General features: G+C 29.8%; 2 protein-coding genes across 4 annotated transcripts; one reads left to right on the forward strand and one right to left on the reverse strand.

The window, feature by feature from the left end:
* Positions 1 to 1,069: 1,069 nt before the first annotated feature.
* Positions 1,070 to 3,062, forward strand: LOC114165398 (zinc finger BED domain-containing protein RICESLEEPER 2-like). The gene is made up of 3 exons (XM_028050037.1): positions 1,070 to 1,142; positions 1,953 to 2,479; positions 2,763 to 3,062. Exons 1-3 carry the CDS (start codon positions 1,070 to 1,072, stop codon positions 3,060 to 3,062), a joined length of 900 nt encoding a protein of 299 aa, XP_027905838.1.
* Positions 3,063 to 7,195: 4,133 nt separating this feature from the next.
* On the reverse strand, positions 7,196 to 11,998 carry LOC114166105 (vacuolar cation/proton exchanger 3-like). Of its 3 annotated transcripts, none has more exons than XM_028050764.1 (13): positions 11,915 to 11,998; positions 11,563 to 11,832; positions 10,510 to 10,577; positions 10,315 to 10,343; positions 9,844 to 10,040; positions 9,048 to 9,260; positions 8,827 to 8,955; positions 8,500 to 8,616; positions 8,314 to 8,367; positions 8,117 to 8,233; positions 7,886 to 7,976; positions 7,734 to 7,798; positions 7,196 to 7,640 (listed from the first exon to the last, which is right to left on the reverse strand). In XM_028050764.1, the coding sequence occupies exons 2-12, from the start codon at positions 11,821 to 11,823 to the stop codon at positions 7,737 to 7,739; spliced, it is 1,338 nt and encodes a 445-aa protein (XP_027906565.1). In that variant the 5' UTR covers positions 11,824 to 11,832; positions 11,915 to 11,998; the 3' UTR covers positions 7,196 to 7,640; positions 7,734 to 7,736. The 3 variants fall into 3 exon arrangements, with proteins under 3 accessions (XP_027906565.1, XP_027906567.1, XP_027906566.1); XM_028050766.1 differs by having other exon boundaries at positions 10,292 to 10,343; XM_028050765.1 differs by having other exon boundaries at positions 11,920 to 11,937.
* Positions 11,999 to 12,896: the final 898 nt, after the last annotated feature.

Consider the following 12,896-nt stretch of genomic DNA (forward strand, 5'->3'; position numbering starts at 1 on the left):
CGCATTCAAGTAACACTTAAGCATTATGATCACAATCAATCCTTGGTTTGAACACACAAACCCCAAAACCCAAAGAATCATATCAAACCAAACATAGCATCACATTCATCTAAAATATTCAAACATAATGACCATAATCAAGCTTTGGTTTTCCGCTGCCTTTTAGCCCACAACAACATCTAGTTTCCTAGAACAGATGGTTCCATGTGTCCCACTATCGCAGCTAGACTGTCTCCCTTATTCCTCAAGGAATTATGAGTAAAAACGTCGATGCATCTCACATCAGGCACTATACTCGCAACGAGCCGAAATAAGGTGAAACATCTTTCCCCTCCCCACTGCTAAGAAAAAAATATATGTAAAAGTAAAATTGCTAAAGTCGACAATGTTAAAATAAAATTTTGGACAAAATATATTAAGAGAACTTCTATAAATTAACTAATGTATTAGTTAATTTTAGTTTATGGAAAGTCTAATTCAATTACTTTTTTATTATATTTTTCTATCCTGGTACAATTATTTTTAAAGTAAAATCAACTTAATGTAAATTGGATTAGAAATTTTCTATTGATGAGAAAAAAATATGTACAACAAAGTTTTTTTTTTTTTTTCATTCTATGAACAAAATGTGAATGTGACTATGGTTAAAATGATAGATTTGAAAGTATACATTTATATTACAAAGTGTGTTAAACTATCAATGGTAATTTTGTTGGTTAATTTTACAGTCAAAGCTTTCTTATTTAGTTTCCTTGGCCAACTTCTGCTGTAGGGACTTCTATTGGGTTGAAACTTTTTTCTTCCAACAATCAATTTTCTGTTGCTGGAAATAATGTGATTAATAATGATTTTGTTCCAACAATCATTTTTTTATAGATAGTAAACTCAATTTGTTTTATGGATTAAAACTGATGAATAATGTGAATAAGTGTGTATAAGTGCTATTAACTGGGATTTTCTATGTATAAGTTGCCACATTTACATTCTTTAGAAATTTTAATCATTATAATGATGATTGAATCATTTGTGCTAAAATATTGTATGAAGTTGTGTGGAATAGCTTTAAAATATGGATCATTCTAAGAGCAAGCCTTTAAATTTGGATGATGATCTTGTATCTGAAACTCCTGGTCCATCTGAAAGTGCTGCCACAAATAAAAAAGAAGTATAAAATGTTTGGAATTTTTTCACAAGAATAGGTAAAGACAAGGATGGGATTGAAAAGGCTTCGTGTAAGTATTGTGGCCATCACTACAAAGTTGGCAAAAACCCTAAAACCAAAAACAATTATGGGACTTCACATTTAAGTCGTCATATCCATTCATGTAAAAGTATTGCAAACTGAGATGTGGAACTCAGTCTTGATCAAGAAGGAAAGTTTGGGACACGAAAAATCAATTAAAAGGTTCATCGTAAGTTACTTGCGAGAGCCATAATTAAACATGGTTTTCCTTACAATTTCGTTGAGTACGAAGGAATTAGGGAGTGGATAAAATACATTAATCCTTATATTGACATGAAATGTAAGAATACCATTGTTTTAGATGTGGAGAGGGAATACATTAAAGAGAGGGATAAAGTTAAGCAAATCATGTCTAAGATTCCTTATAGAATTTGTTTAACTTCTAATGGTTTGACTGCAATTACTTCTAAGGGTTATATTTGCCTAACTACACATTTTGTTGATGAAAACTGGAAATTGACAAGTAGGATTCTGAACTTTTGTTGAATGAAACCACCACACACAGGTGTTGAACTAGAAAGTATTGTATTTGATTTCCTAAAGCAATGGGGTATTGATAAGAGAATTTTCTCCATTACCTTGGACAATGCTTCTACAAATAATACCTTACAAGATATTTTAAAAAGCCATCTTTGTGTTCAGAGAAGTTTATTATGTGATGGTGAGTTTTTTCACGTTCGATGTTGTGCTCATACTCTTAATTTGATAGTTCAAGATGGTTTAAAGGTGGTTGATAAAGTACTTCATAACATTAGAGAGAGTGTTAAGTATGTTAAATCATCGGATGGAAGAACTCTCAAATTCAAAGAATGTGTTAGTGATATTGGCATAAATATGAGCATTGGTTTGAGATTAGATGTGACTAAAAGATGGAATTTGACTTATTTGATGCTTGAAAGTGCAATAAGATACAAGGCTTTTGAAATTCTCAAAGTGGTTGATAGAAGTTATAAAAATTGTCCATTTTTTGAGGAATGGGATAAGGGAGAGAAAATGTGTCAATTCTTAGAACCATTTTATGACATCACAAACATGATTTTCGGTTCTTCTTATCCCACTTCAAATTTGTATTTTATGGAAATTTGGAAGATTCAATTAATCATTGAAGAGAATTTTTTGAATGAAGATGTCATTTTAAAGACAATGGCTTTGAATATGAAGGAGAAGTTTCAAAAGTATTCGAAGGAGTATAGTATTGTGTTAGCTTTTGGAGATATTCTTGACCCACGACTAAAGGTTGATTTTATAATGTATTGTTATTAAAAATTGGATCTTCTAACTTATGAAGAGAAAACTAAGAAAGTGTTAGAAAAGTTCAAGATGTTGTTTGGAGATTATGCAAAGAACTTGTCTACCTCTTATGGTTCTCTTTCCCAATCTGCTACAGAATATCTCTTCATGTCTCAATCCAATATCGAAGAAAGTAAGGCAAAAGATCAAGGATTATTTCGGTAAGTATTTTACACTTGGTGTTCATTGTTTTCATTTGTTTTGATAATTAATATGTAATACATTGTAGGATCTTAAAATGTATCAAAATGAATCAAAATCCATAATTGGCAAGAGCGAGGTAGATGTTTACCTAGATGAACCAACAATAGATGATGAAGAAAGTGAAGATTTTGATGTACTCAAATATTGGAAAACTAATGAGAAAAAATTCCCTATGTTGTCTATAATGGCTCGAGATGTGCTTAGTATTTCCATTACTATTGTCGCATCAAAGTCAGCTTTTAGGAAAGGTGGGCGTATACTTTCCAAATATAGAAGCTCTATTCTTCCTAATCATGTGCAAATGTTGATTTGTACTCAAAGTTGATTATACGGACTTTCTGAAAAATCCTATTGGTAAGTTTATATATTATTGTTTTTAAAATTACTTTACATTAAATAATTAACTCTAGACTAATAGTTTGATTGTCTGTCAATTGTTTTTGGGATAGATGAAGTTGTGCATGATATTTTTGGACATGAAGGAATCACTGTATGAGTCTAAACTTTTTGAAGATGTTGAAGATTGACAGGTTCGACTTTACACTTCAACTCTTTGATTTGAAACCCCTTTGGCTTCTTCTCAACATCTTCCAAATCTCTAATCATCAACCAATAACCACTGCACATGCTAGATGCAAACCTCAACTTTTATACGTTTTCTTTATTTTTTGTCATGTGGAAGGTTTGGAGAAAAACACCACAAAATCAAATTAGTTTCACACAACTTTTTTAAGTAAAACTAGATTTTGAAAACAGTATTACAACTCACTAGCTAGAACTACAAAACTTATACTCACTTTCCATCTCATTCATACAAGCAAAATGCAACACAAGACCAAGTCGTGGTAGAAATATTAATTTATGAAAGTTACAATCTGTTATATATACATGCACAAATTCTTTCAAATAAAGTGTATATATACATGCACAAATTCTTTCAAATAAAGTGTTTGTCAAAAAGTATACATATATATATATATATATATATATATATATATATATAGGCTTAATTACCATTTTGGTCCCCTAATTTGTTGGGTTGGTTCATTTTGGTCCCCTTATTACTTTTTGGTTCAATTTGGTCCCTGCCCTTAAGTCTACGTTAACACCGCCTCCATACATGCCACGTGTCATTTTGTGAAATTTTCAATTTTTTTTAATTTTTTTTTAATTTTTTTTAATTTTTTTTAATTTTTTTTAATTTTTTATTTTTAAAAATGCCACGTGTCACCTTATGGTTGTGACACGTGTCAATTTGAGATTTTTTATTTAAAAAAATATACTGTCACATGGCAGGTCACGATTGTGTCACGTGTCAAGCTAACATTGGTTGTTTTCAATTTAATCCCTCTATTTACAATTTTGATTCAATTTAGTCTTCCAATTTTTTAAAATGATTCAATTTTGTCCTCTCTAATTTGATACCAAATTAGTAACTAAGCTTAAATACAACTTATATATACATATTAAAATAATTTTATTATCTTTATATTAAATTACTCCATCTAACTATTCAAATTATTTTTTTTTTTACATGTATAGAAAATTTCAAGTGTAAAAAATTACAAGTGAAAAAATGTAAGAAATGAAAATAACATGAGTATTTAGGGAGTGATTTGATGTATAAATGGTAAAAACTTATTTTAACATAAATATATAAATTGTAATTAAGCTAAATTATTAATTTGGTCTCAATTTGGAGAGGACAAAATTGAATCATTTTAAAAAATTGGGAGACTAAATTGAATCAAAAATTCAAATAGAGGGACTAAATTGAAAACAATGAATGTTAGCTTGACACGTGACACAATCGTGACCTGCCACGTGGCAGTATTTGTTTTTTAAATAAAAAATCTCAAATTGACACATGTGACAACCATAAAGTGACACGTGGCAGTTTAATTTTTTTTAAAAAAAATAATTTTAAAAATTTTGAAAAAAAATTTAAAAAAAAAATTTAAATTCCATAAAATGACACGTGGCATGTACGGAGACAGTGTTAACGTTGACTTAACGGTATGGACCAAATTGAACCTTTTAAAAAATTAGAGGACCAAATTGAACCAAAAAATAATAAGGGGATCAAAATGAACCAACACAACAAATTAGGGGACCAAAATGATAATTAAGCCTATATATATATATATATATATATATATATATATATATATATATATATATATATATAGAGAGAGAGAGAGAGAGAGAGAGGAAGAGTGAGGGAGAGATAAGCATGAATTTGCAATGGGTTCCCACTCTTTAGATAACAACATTGACACTTTATAGTTATACTTGTTTGAGTGGAGAAGATGTTGCAATAATTTTCAGTTTTGATATCTTACATTACTTCTGATAATTTCCACATTTAAAAAGTACATAATGATTTCAATATTATCTATCGAAAGATATTATTGATATAATAAACATATTTTTGTTGAAAATGTTGGCTTTGTTTTTTATATTTGTGTGAATCAGTAGTTTAAAGAAAGGAGTTTTAAATGAAGTTTCAGGAGAGTGATGTAGCCTGAAGTCAAATCCTTGTGAAAAAGTTACTAGTACAAGATGGTGCAGAAGAAAGAAAATGTTTGTTTCTTTGAGCAAACGATAGCAGTTAGAGTGCGACTTCATGATGAATATTTTAGCCCTGTCATTATCAAATAACTTACTATTACATTCAATAATTTTGTATATTCACCATCAAGTCAAATGGCTTTTTGACATGGGTTGTTCTGATTTTGTACAATTTTCAATGAGTTATGTACAATTTTCAATGAGTGGGGCTTTTTATTTCTCTTACAATGGTTGGTGCAATTAATTGGGGTTTGGAAGCTTTTGAATTTTGTCATATAAATATTTTTTTCATGGTTAGAGAAAAGCCCATGGGTTGGCCTTGGCCCACGGGGCTTTTGTGAGCTTTTTGGCCCTATGGGCTTTTTGGCCCTGTGGACTATTTTGGCCCCAGCCCACGTGGGCCAAGGCCAAGCCTTGTGGGTTGGACTAAATTGACAGCTCTAGGAGAAGATATGAAGATTATATTGAAGATCTTATCAAATTACAAGTCTTTATGTTACAATGGTAATATATGAATTAGCGTGAAAATCGAAGAAGAAATCCAAAAGATTATATTGAAGATCTTATCAAATTATAAGCCTGTTACAATGGTAATATATGAACTAAAGCATGAAAATCGAAGAAGAAATCCAAAGAAGGAAAGAAAGAATAATTGAAGACAAGAACTAAAGTGAAATAATGTTGACCAAACAAGTCAACTTAAAAGTGTCAAAAGCATTGGACTTTTACAAAGGAGTAGATGAGTTAGAACAAGCATCAAACAAAAAGGTCATCAAATGTATTCCACAATGCACACCGATAGTAAATCCCTAGCCAAGGGACCAACCACAAGAGTCACAACCATGACCAAACACATATAAGAAGATTGGGTTTCTATTGATATCAATGAGCCTAAACTCTTATAAACTCTTATTTCTTGGGACAATAGTTTATTATAATTAGTATAGTAGGTTTCTTTTGAGTCTTGTATTATAGACCAAGTAATAAGCTGGGACTAGTGTGTGTAAAAAATATGTAATCTTTCTCTCTTTCTATTTCTCTTTTATTTTATTAATTATTTCATAAGTGTTTCTTTATGCAATCTGTATCCATTTTTTATTTCATAATCGATTACATTCAATTTTTATTCAATCTTCTTATAAGAATCATTTTTAAAATTAGTTTGAGAAAGATTAGTCTTTTCAAAACCCATTTTCTGTCTCTTGATTTAATTTAATATTATATTCTTTTCTAATATGAGACACCTCTCTCCATAAAAATTTAAAATTCAATTTAAAATTATATTTAAACATTATGTGACACCTATCTCAATCAAAGTTCAAAATTCAATTTAGAATTCTATTTAAATATTGGGAATTTATGTAACTCATATCTATCATTCCTTTATATTATTAATGCAACTGCCATTTAATTATATTTGTGGTCAAAGTTACAATTTTTTTATTATCATAAAGTTTGAAGTGTGTAGCCTTCCTCTATGAATATATACATAAATTTGTCTCATCATTAAATTTTCATGTCACTTTTCAAGACGTGGATATGAAAGATAAATTTGGAGAAAAATTGAAGAAAAATGAGATGATTGGTTTAGTAGAAAGCTAGTACGTATAAATAGAAAATGTATTTGTATATGTGATTAATTTATTGAATTAATAAAAGTTGATTAGTTTTTTTTTTAATGTAAAGTCAAAATTGTACTTTGTATATATTTTAAAGTATAAAAATATTATTTATCAATTGACAATAATACTTAAAAAACAAAATAAATACCTTGATGTAAAATAGTAATTGAAGCACCATAGTCACAAATCCCAACATTTTATCTTCATCTCACAATTTTCTCACTCCAAATGCACTCAAAACTCAAAACTCCTGAATAGTAACTTTGCTATATCAAACACACCATTAATGTGTGGCTCACAATGTGGTTTTACAAATTTTTTCTATGTTTTCTCTGTTTCTCTTTCGTGTGGACAATCAAAATCAAAAGGTGGCTCTTACTTCTTTCTTTTCTTATAAAAAGAGAAAAGATTGCTATCATGAGGAAAAGCTCTTGCTTATGTGACCACAGATTCCAAATAACAGTTCTTAATTTATTTGAGAATCATGTCACAGACAACTCTGTCTCTACAACATTATGCAAAAGAATTCTTGAAAAAGAAAAATCCTTTCAAGAGAACTATATACAGAAACAACCAAATAGATTGGAGTGCAAAACTTCTTCATCTCTTTGGCTGGGAATCACAAATGAACAAATAACAAATGCATTGAATCTTGTTCAAAGTTTGGAAGCTCCAACTCTTTATCTCACACCAAAAACAGTCACAAATGCCTGCAAAGAAATGCTCGAAGCTAATTTCATACACTCTTTGAATGCACACAAAAACATTATATATCTGCATGCATATAGAGAACATGAATTTACCCATTAAGCTCTGAAAACTTCTTCCCTTGCTGATTTGAGCATTATGCTAGAAGCATTAATTTGGTCTGGGAAAAAGAGTGACAATTTGATGAATGAATTGTAATTTCAGACAGTACATAAATACACAGATTGATAATGTTTATTATGCTTACCAGAGGATGTTCTTTGTACGAAAAAGCATGCCCCAATAATAATGTAGCACAGGAAGAGCACAAGGCCTTTCATGTAATGAGAAGTTCCATCCTACAATGGAAGAAATACTCGATCAATCTTTCTGTTGTACCAACATAAATTATAATTTAGGGTTAAATATGTTTTCAATCTCTAAACTTTAACATAAAATTAGAATTAGTGTATATCTCAAATTTGTAAAATTAGTATACCTGTAATGTGAAAGCTGTGGTTATTATTGCCAAAGCAAGTGAACCTGTTTCTAAGAGGTTGAAGGTGAGGTCCATTTGAATTCCCAGAATCCAAGCAACAATCACACAAAGGGGAACCTACATTGTAATAACACTTGCTTAATGAAAATTTTTATTCATCCAACTAAACATTCACTATTTTCAAGGTGAATGCTTACCACAAACATGCTAATTTGAGTTGCAGAACCCAGACAAACACCCAAAGAAATGTCCTGCAGCACCATCATTATGTTAGTCTCAGGAAATTAAACACATAAGAATGTGCACAAATGATTTGAATCATATTTCAGGCAAGCAATTTATGTAATAAATGAAAAGTATCAGAATTTCATAAAACTTGATACCAGTTTGTTCTTGAAAGCAAATATGATTGCTCCAGCATGTTCTGCTGCATTACCAACTATTGGAAGCAAGATTATGCTGAGGAAGCTAACAGATATACCCCATGAATTAGATGCATCCTGTTCAATTTCACATATTTTTTCATCACTATCAGCTGATAGTATAACAGATTATGATATACACAGACTCCAAAACAGTCATAAGAAAACACAGTCACATTAATCACAGGTGGTCATAGATGATAAATACTTTAAAAAGAGTAGCTAAGATAATTTGTTATTGATTTGCAATTTGTAAAATAAACTGAGAAAGAAAAAGAAGTCAATTACCTGAATTGTTTCCACCACATATTCAGACAGCACTGCAATAATCACAGTGATCCCCACCAGCCAAACACACCCACTCCAGAATCCTATCACTGCTTCATCTGAATCAGTGTCACCCTCTTCTTCATTTTGCTGCAAGATGCATGATGACAACTACTATTTACACATTGACATGAAGAAGAATCATCATTAGCCTCATCATTTCAAAATCAAAGAAAGCTTACATCGTGGTCTTCAAATAGTGTTCTGTGAGTCCAAAGCTGGAACACAAGGTAGGCAAAATATGCTATCACCATGATAATGCTAGCAGCTCTTGACAACTGCAGAGATGATTCTGCAGTGACACCTTCTGAGGCACCAGCATAATGGAACAACATTGGCAGCAAGTGGCAATGCAATGCCACAAACAGCATAAGCAAGTTCATATCTGCTTGTCTCTGCAAGAAAATTTGCAAAACATTCAACACTCTAATTAACACTAGTCATTATTACTTCACCTCAAAATAAGATAGGCAATTCATGAACAAAAGTTTGGCTTAGTGGGTGATTTAGTGCCAATATTTGAAGATTTCAAGAGTTTATTCAATGTGATTCTTAACCTTCTTTTTCTTTTTCATTTTCTATTTTATTTAAAAGTAGTCAAAATTGTCTCTTCTATATTAAATTGATGTTGACACCTTTTTAAAAAAATGACGAAGTGTAATAACTTTTGACTTTTTCAATCTTTCACTATATTTTTTTTACTCATCGTAACACCATAGGCGCTATGAGTAGAAAGAGGTGCTATGAGTAGAGAATGAAAAAGTGAGAGAGTGAAAGTTTGAAAAAACTTAAAATCACTCCTGTAATAATCTATCGACCAATGTTAACATCAATTTAATACGTTGACTCCTTTCAAATAAAATAGAAACTAAATTCAAATCAAAATTCAAGAAATTACATCCAATAAGATCCTCAAATATTGTAAAAGAAAAAAAACCTATTAAACCTAAATTTTTTTAATGGATTGAAGGGTCTTACTCTATCATATTTCTGTTCCTGTCTAAGGTTTACAAGGCCTCCACAGAATAGAGAGGTTCCAAGAACCAGAAGAAGATTAGAAATTACAGAACCCAGAAGAGAATATTTGACCAAAGCAATGTTATTATGGCTAAGGGCAAAAATTGCTATAATGAGCTCTGTACTATTCCCACATGTTGCATTCATAAGTCCTCCCACTGTAGAAAAAGAAACACAATAAGACTTAAATATCATGACAATCAATTATATAGTCTTGCATTTTATTATTGGAAAAATATTAGTTAGAAAAGATCAATAATGTATGAAAAAAACAAAGAAATAAGAAACATTGTAATTTTTTTTTATGATAATAAAGTGAAATTCATATTTAGTCTAAATTAAAGAAAACATAACAGTACACTGACAGTGGAAAACTTGAAAAGAAAGAACATGTTCTAGTAGAACATACAATTATGGATACTCCCAACGTACCTGTGGGACCAGTGTAGCAAGCAATTTGTCTGCAAATTTTGAAGTACCAAATACCAAGGTAACAAATGGAAGAAGAAGAATCAGTAAACAAACATAAAAGGGTAAAGGAAAAATTTACAGAATAATAAAAAATGATTAATGTAGAATCCAGCTATAAACAAAAAGAATGGAACAATCATGTCATGATTTTCTTACTCTGTCAAGAAACTGAGTCTTTCTGCAAGTGGGGTAAGCCCCAATAAGCTCAATGCGAAAACCCATGGCTGTAAGAAACAAAAAGAAAGTGATTATTATTAGATAATCCAACCACTGAATACTACACTTTTCTAAAAAAAGAAAAAGAAATTATGCATTTGTATATATTATCACCACATAGATACTTTAATTATTTTTCTCCCTCTAACGAAAAAGTACTATAATTATTAAAAGTGGTAAGAGAAAACTTTTAGAGTAAATATATATGTATATACATAAAGCTTAATAAAAAAGTATTAAAGGATTAACTTGTTAAAATCTTCCAAATTATAATATAAATTATTTTTAAAGTGACATACATAAGGACAACTGTCATTTTCTATCCATGATTTGGATAAAACGGAATCATAGTTCAAAAAATATATACATAAATGGTTTCATAGAAGAATTTAATTAAAAATGACATATAGCACAGATAAAGAATAAGAAAAGAGGAAAATTGAAAAAAAGAAGGAAGGAAAATGAGTGATAAAGATGCATTATTGGAATAAAAAGTAAAAAGGAGATTTGACTTGTACTAAAGAATATCTTCAATCCATGTGTCCTGTAACATTTTAACTTCTGTACTTGCTTTTGTACCCACCAGACAAGAATTTGTAGATTCTATGGGTCAATTTATGACACTAGAATTATCTTTAACCCTTTTAATTTATCAACAAAAAAAAAAAAAACTTCATAAAACTCAACTAAATTATATGAAATGTAATGATGTAATGATTCAAGAATACACACTGATTGATTCACATTCTACATTAAAAGAATGAAGGGTAGAAATAATCAGTGTTCATTTCCATTCATGCATTACTTTCTTTTCAAACCATACATAAGACAGAAGAAGAAAGGGTTGAAAAGAGAAATGTTGGAAGATCATGCTAATTTCATAGGAAACATTCAATATTGTTCAGTTACACATATGATAATCATATGATAAGAACTCAAACTTATCAGGTGAAAAATGGTGTGAAAATCCAGAAAAACCAGAAGAGAACTCACTCTTCCAAATCCATAGCATTGAGCAACAATGGCAATTGGAACAGCTGGGAAGAGAATAGAGAGTTTGGTTCCCAAAACAACCTCTTGAATGTTCACCAACATGTCTTTTAGAGGACCACAACTAATCTTAGACACAAGAGTTAGGTCGGATTTTTTTCGCAGTGAAGAAGATGACATGTTATGTGCTGTTCTTCCATGTCTCATCTCCTTGTTCAACAACCCCTTCATGTTTGCACCACCACCATTCTCCATCACCTCCATTTTCAACACCTGAAAACTTTGGACTTCTAAATTACAAGAAAATTATAAATTTGACTAATAAAAAATCTTTTATGGGAAGACAAGGTGGCACCTAACCGAATGAGTGAATGAAGGTGTGTGATGATAGCAAGCCACAACAGAAGAGAAATATTATAAATAAGCATGTAGGGTTGTCAGCACAGCAGGTTAGTGCAATTTCCGCGAAGCTTCCTCTTTTATTTTTTTTATTTTTTATATATTTATATTTTAAGGAAAGAAAGAAATGTAATAACTAAATTCATTGTTAATCTTTTAATATTGGAATAAAGAATTTGTTACACGTGTGCTTATTAATTGGTTAACAAAGTTTCCATATATTAATCCCTATGAGTTTTAGGTATCGGCATATAGTATGTATAGTGAGAACTTTGTTATGACTGCAGCTTTGTTAGTTTTTTCTATATGTCATTTTCATTTCCATTGTTTCATTTTCTTTGAATATTATAAGTTATTAATACGTAGAAATTTCATATTGTGAATAGTAATCAAACTTTTATTTTCATTTAACCTACTTAAATATTTATAATAATATATATTATTATAAGAGATATTCACATATTGCATATTATGATAGTATTTTATTATTATGTCTACCTTTTTATTAGGTTTGTTTTTGCAATATTTTTTTTTTAACTTTTATAATTTAGACTATTGAATTTTACTATTGTGTGTATTTTTCTTAATTTAACAGTATTATTTATTTTGTATTTTCTTCATATGATTTGCATTCATTATCGTGTATTTTATTATATTTTATTATTTTATCTTCTCAAAAATTTATAATTTATTGCATTAATGTATTTATTACTTTTATCTTTTAAAAATTTATTAATTTTCATGTCGTTTTCACCTCACTGGTTATTCGTCATGTCAACATCTTTTAACTAAAAAAAAACATATATACAATTGTCTAGGTTTTTAAAAAAAAAATTAAAAAAATATATCTGACTAAAAATATATATATATTCAGTCAAGAACCAATTAAGAGAGAAGATAGTTTGTTGTTAATAACCCATTTAGCTACTACTTTTAAA

This window comes from Vigna unguiculata, chromosome 10 (genome assembly GCF_004118075.2).
Source record: "Vigna unguiculata cultivar IT97K-499-35 chromosome 10, ASM411807v1, whole genome shotgun sequence".
In the NCBI taxonomy this organism is placed as follows: Eukaryota; Viridiplantae; Streptophyta; class Magnoliopsida; order Fabales; family Fabaceae; genus Vigna; species Vigna unguiculata.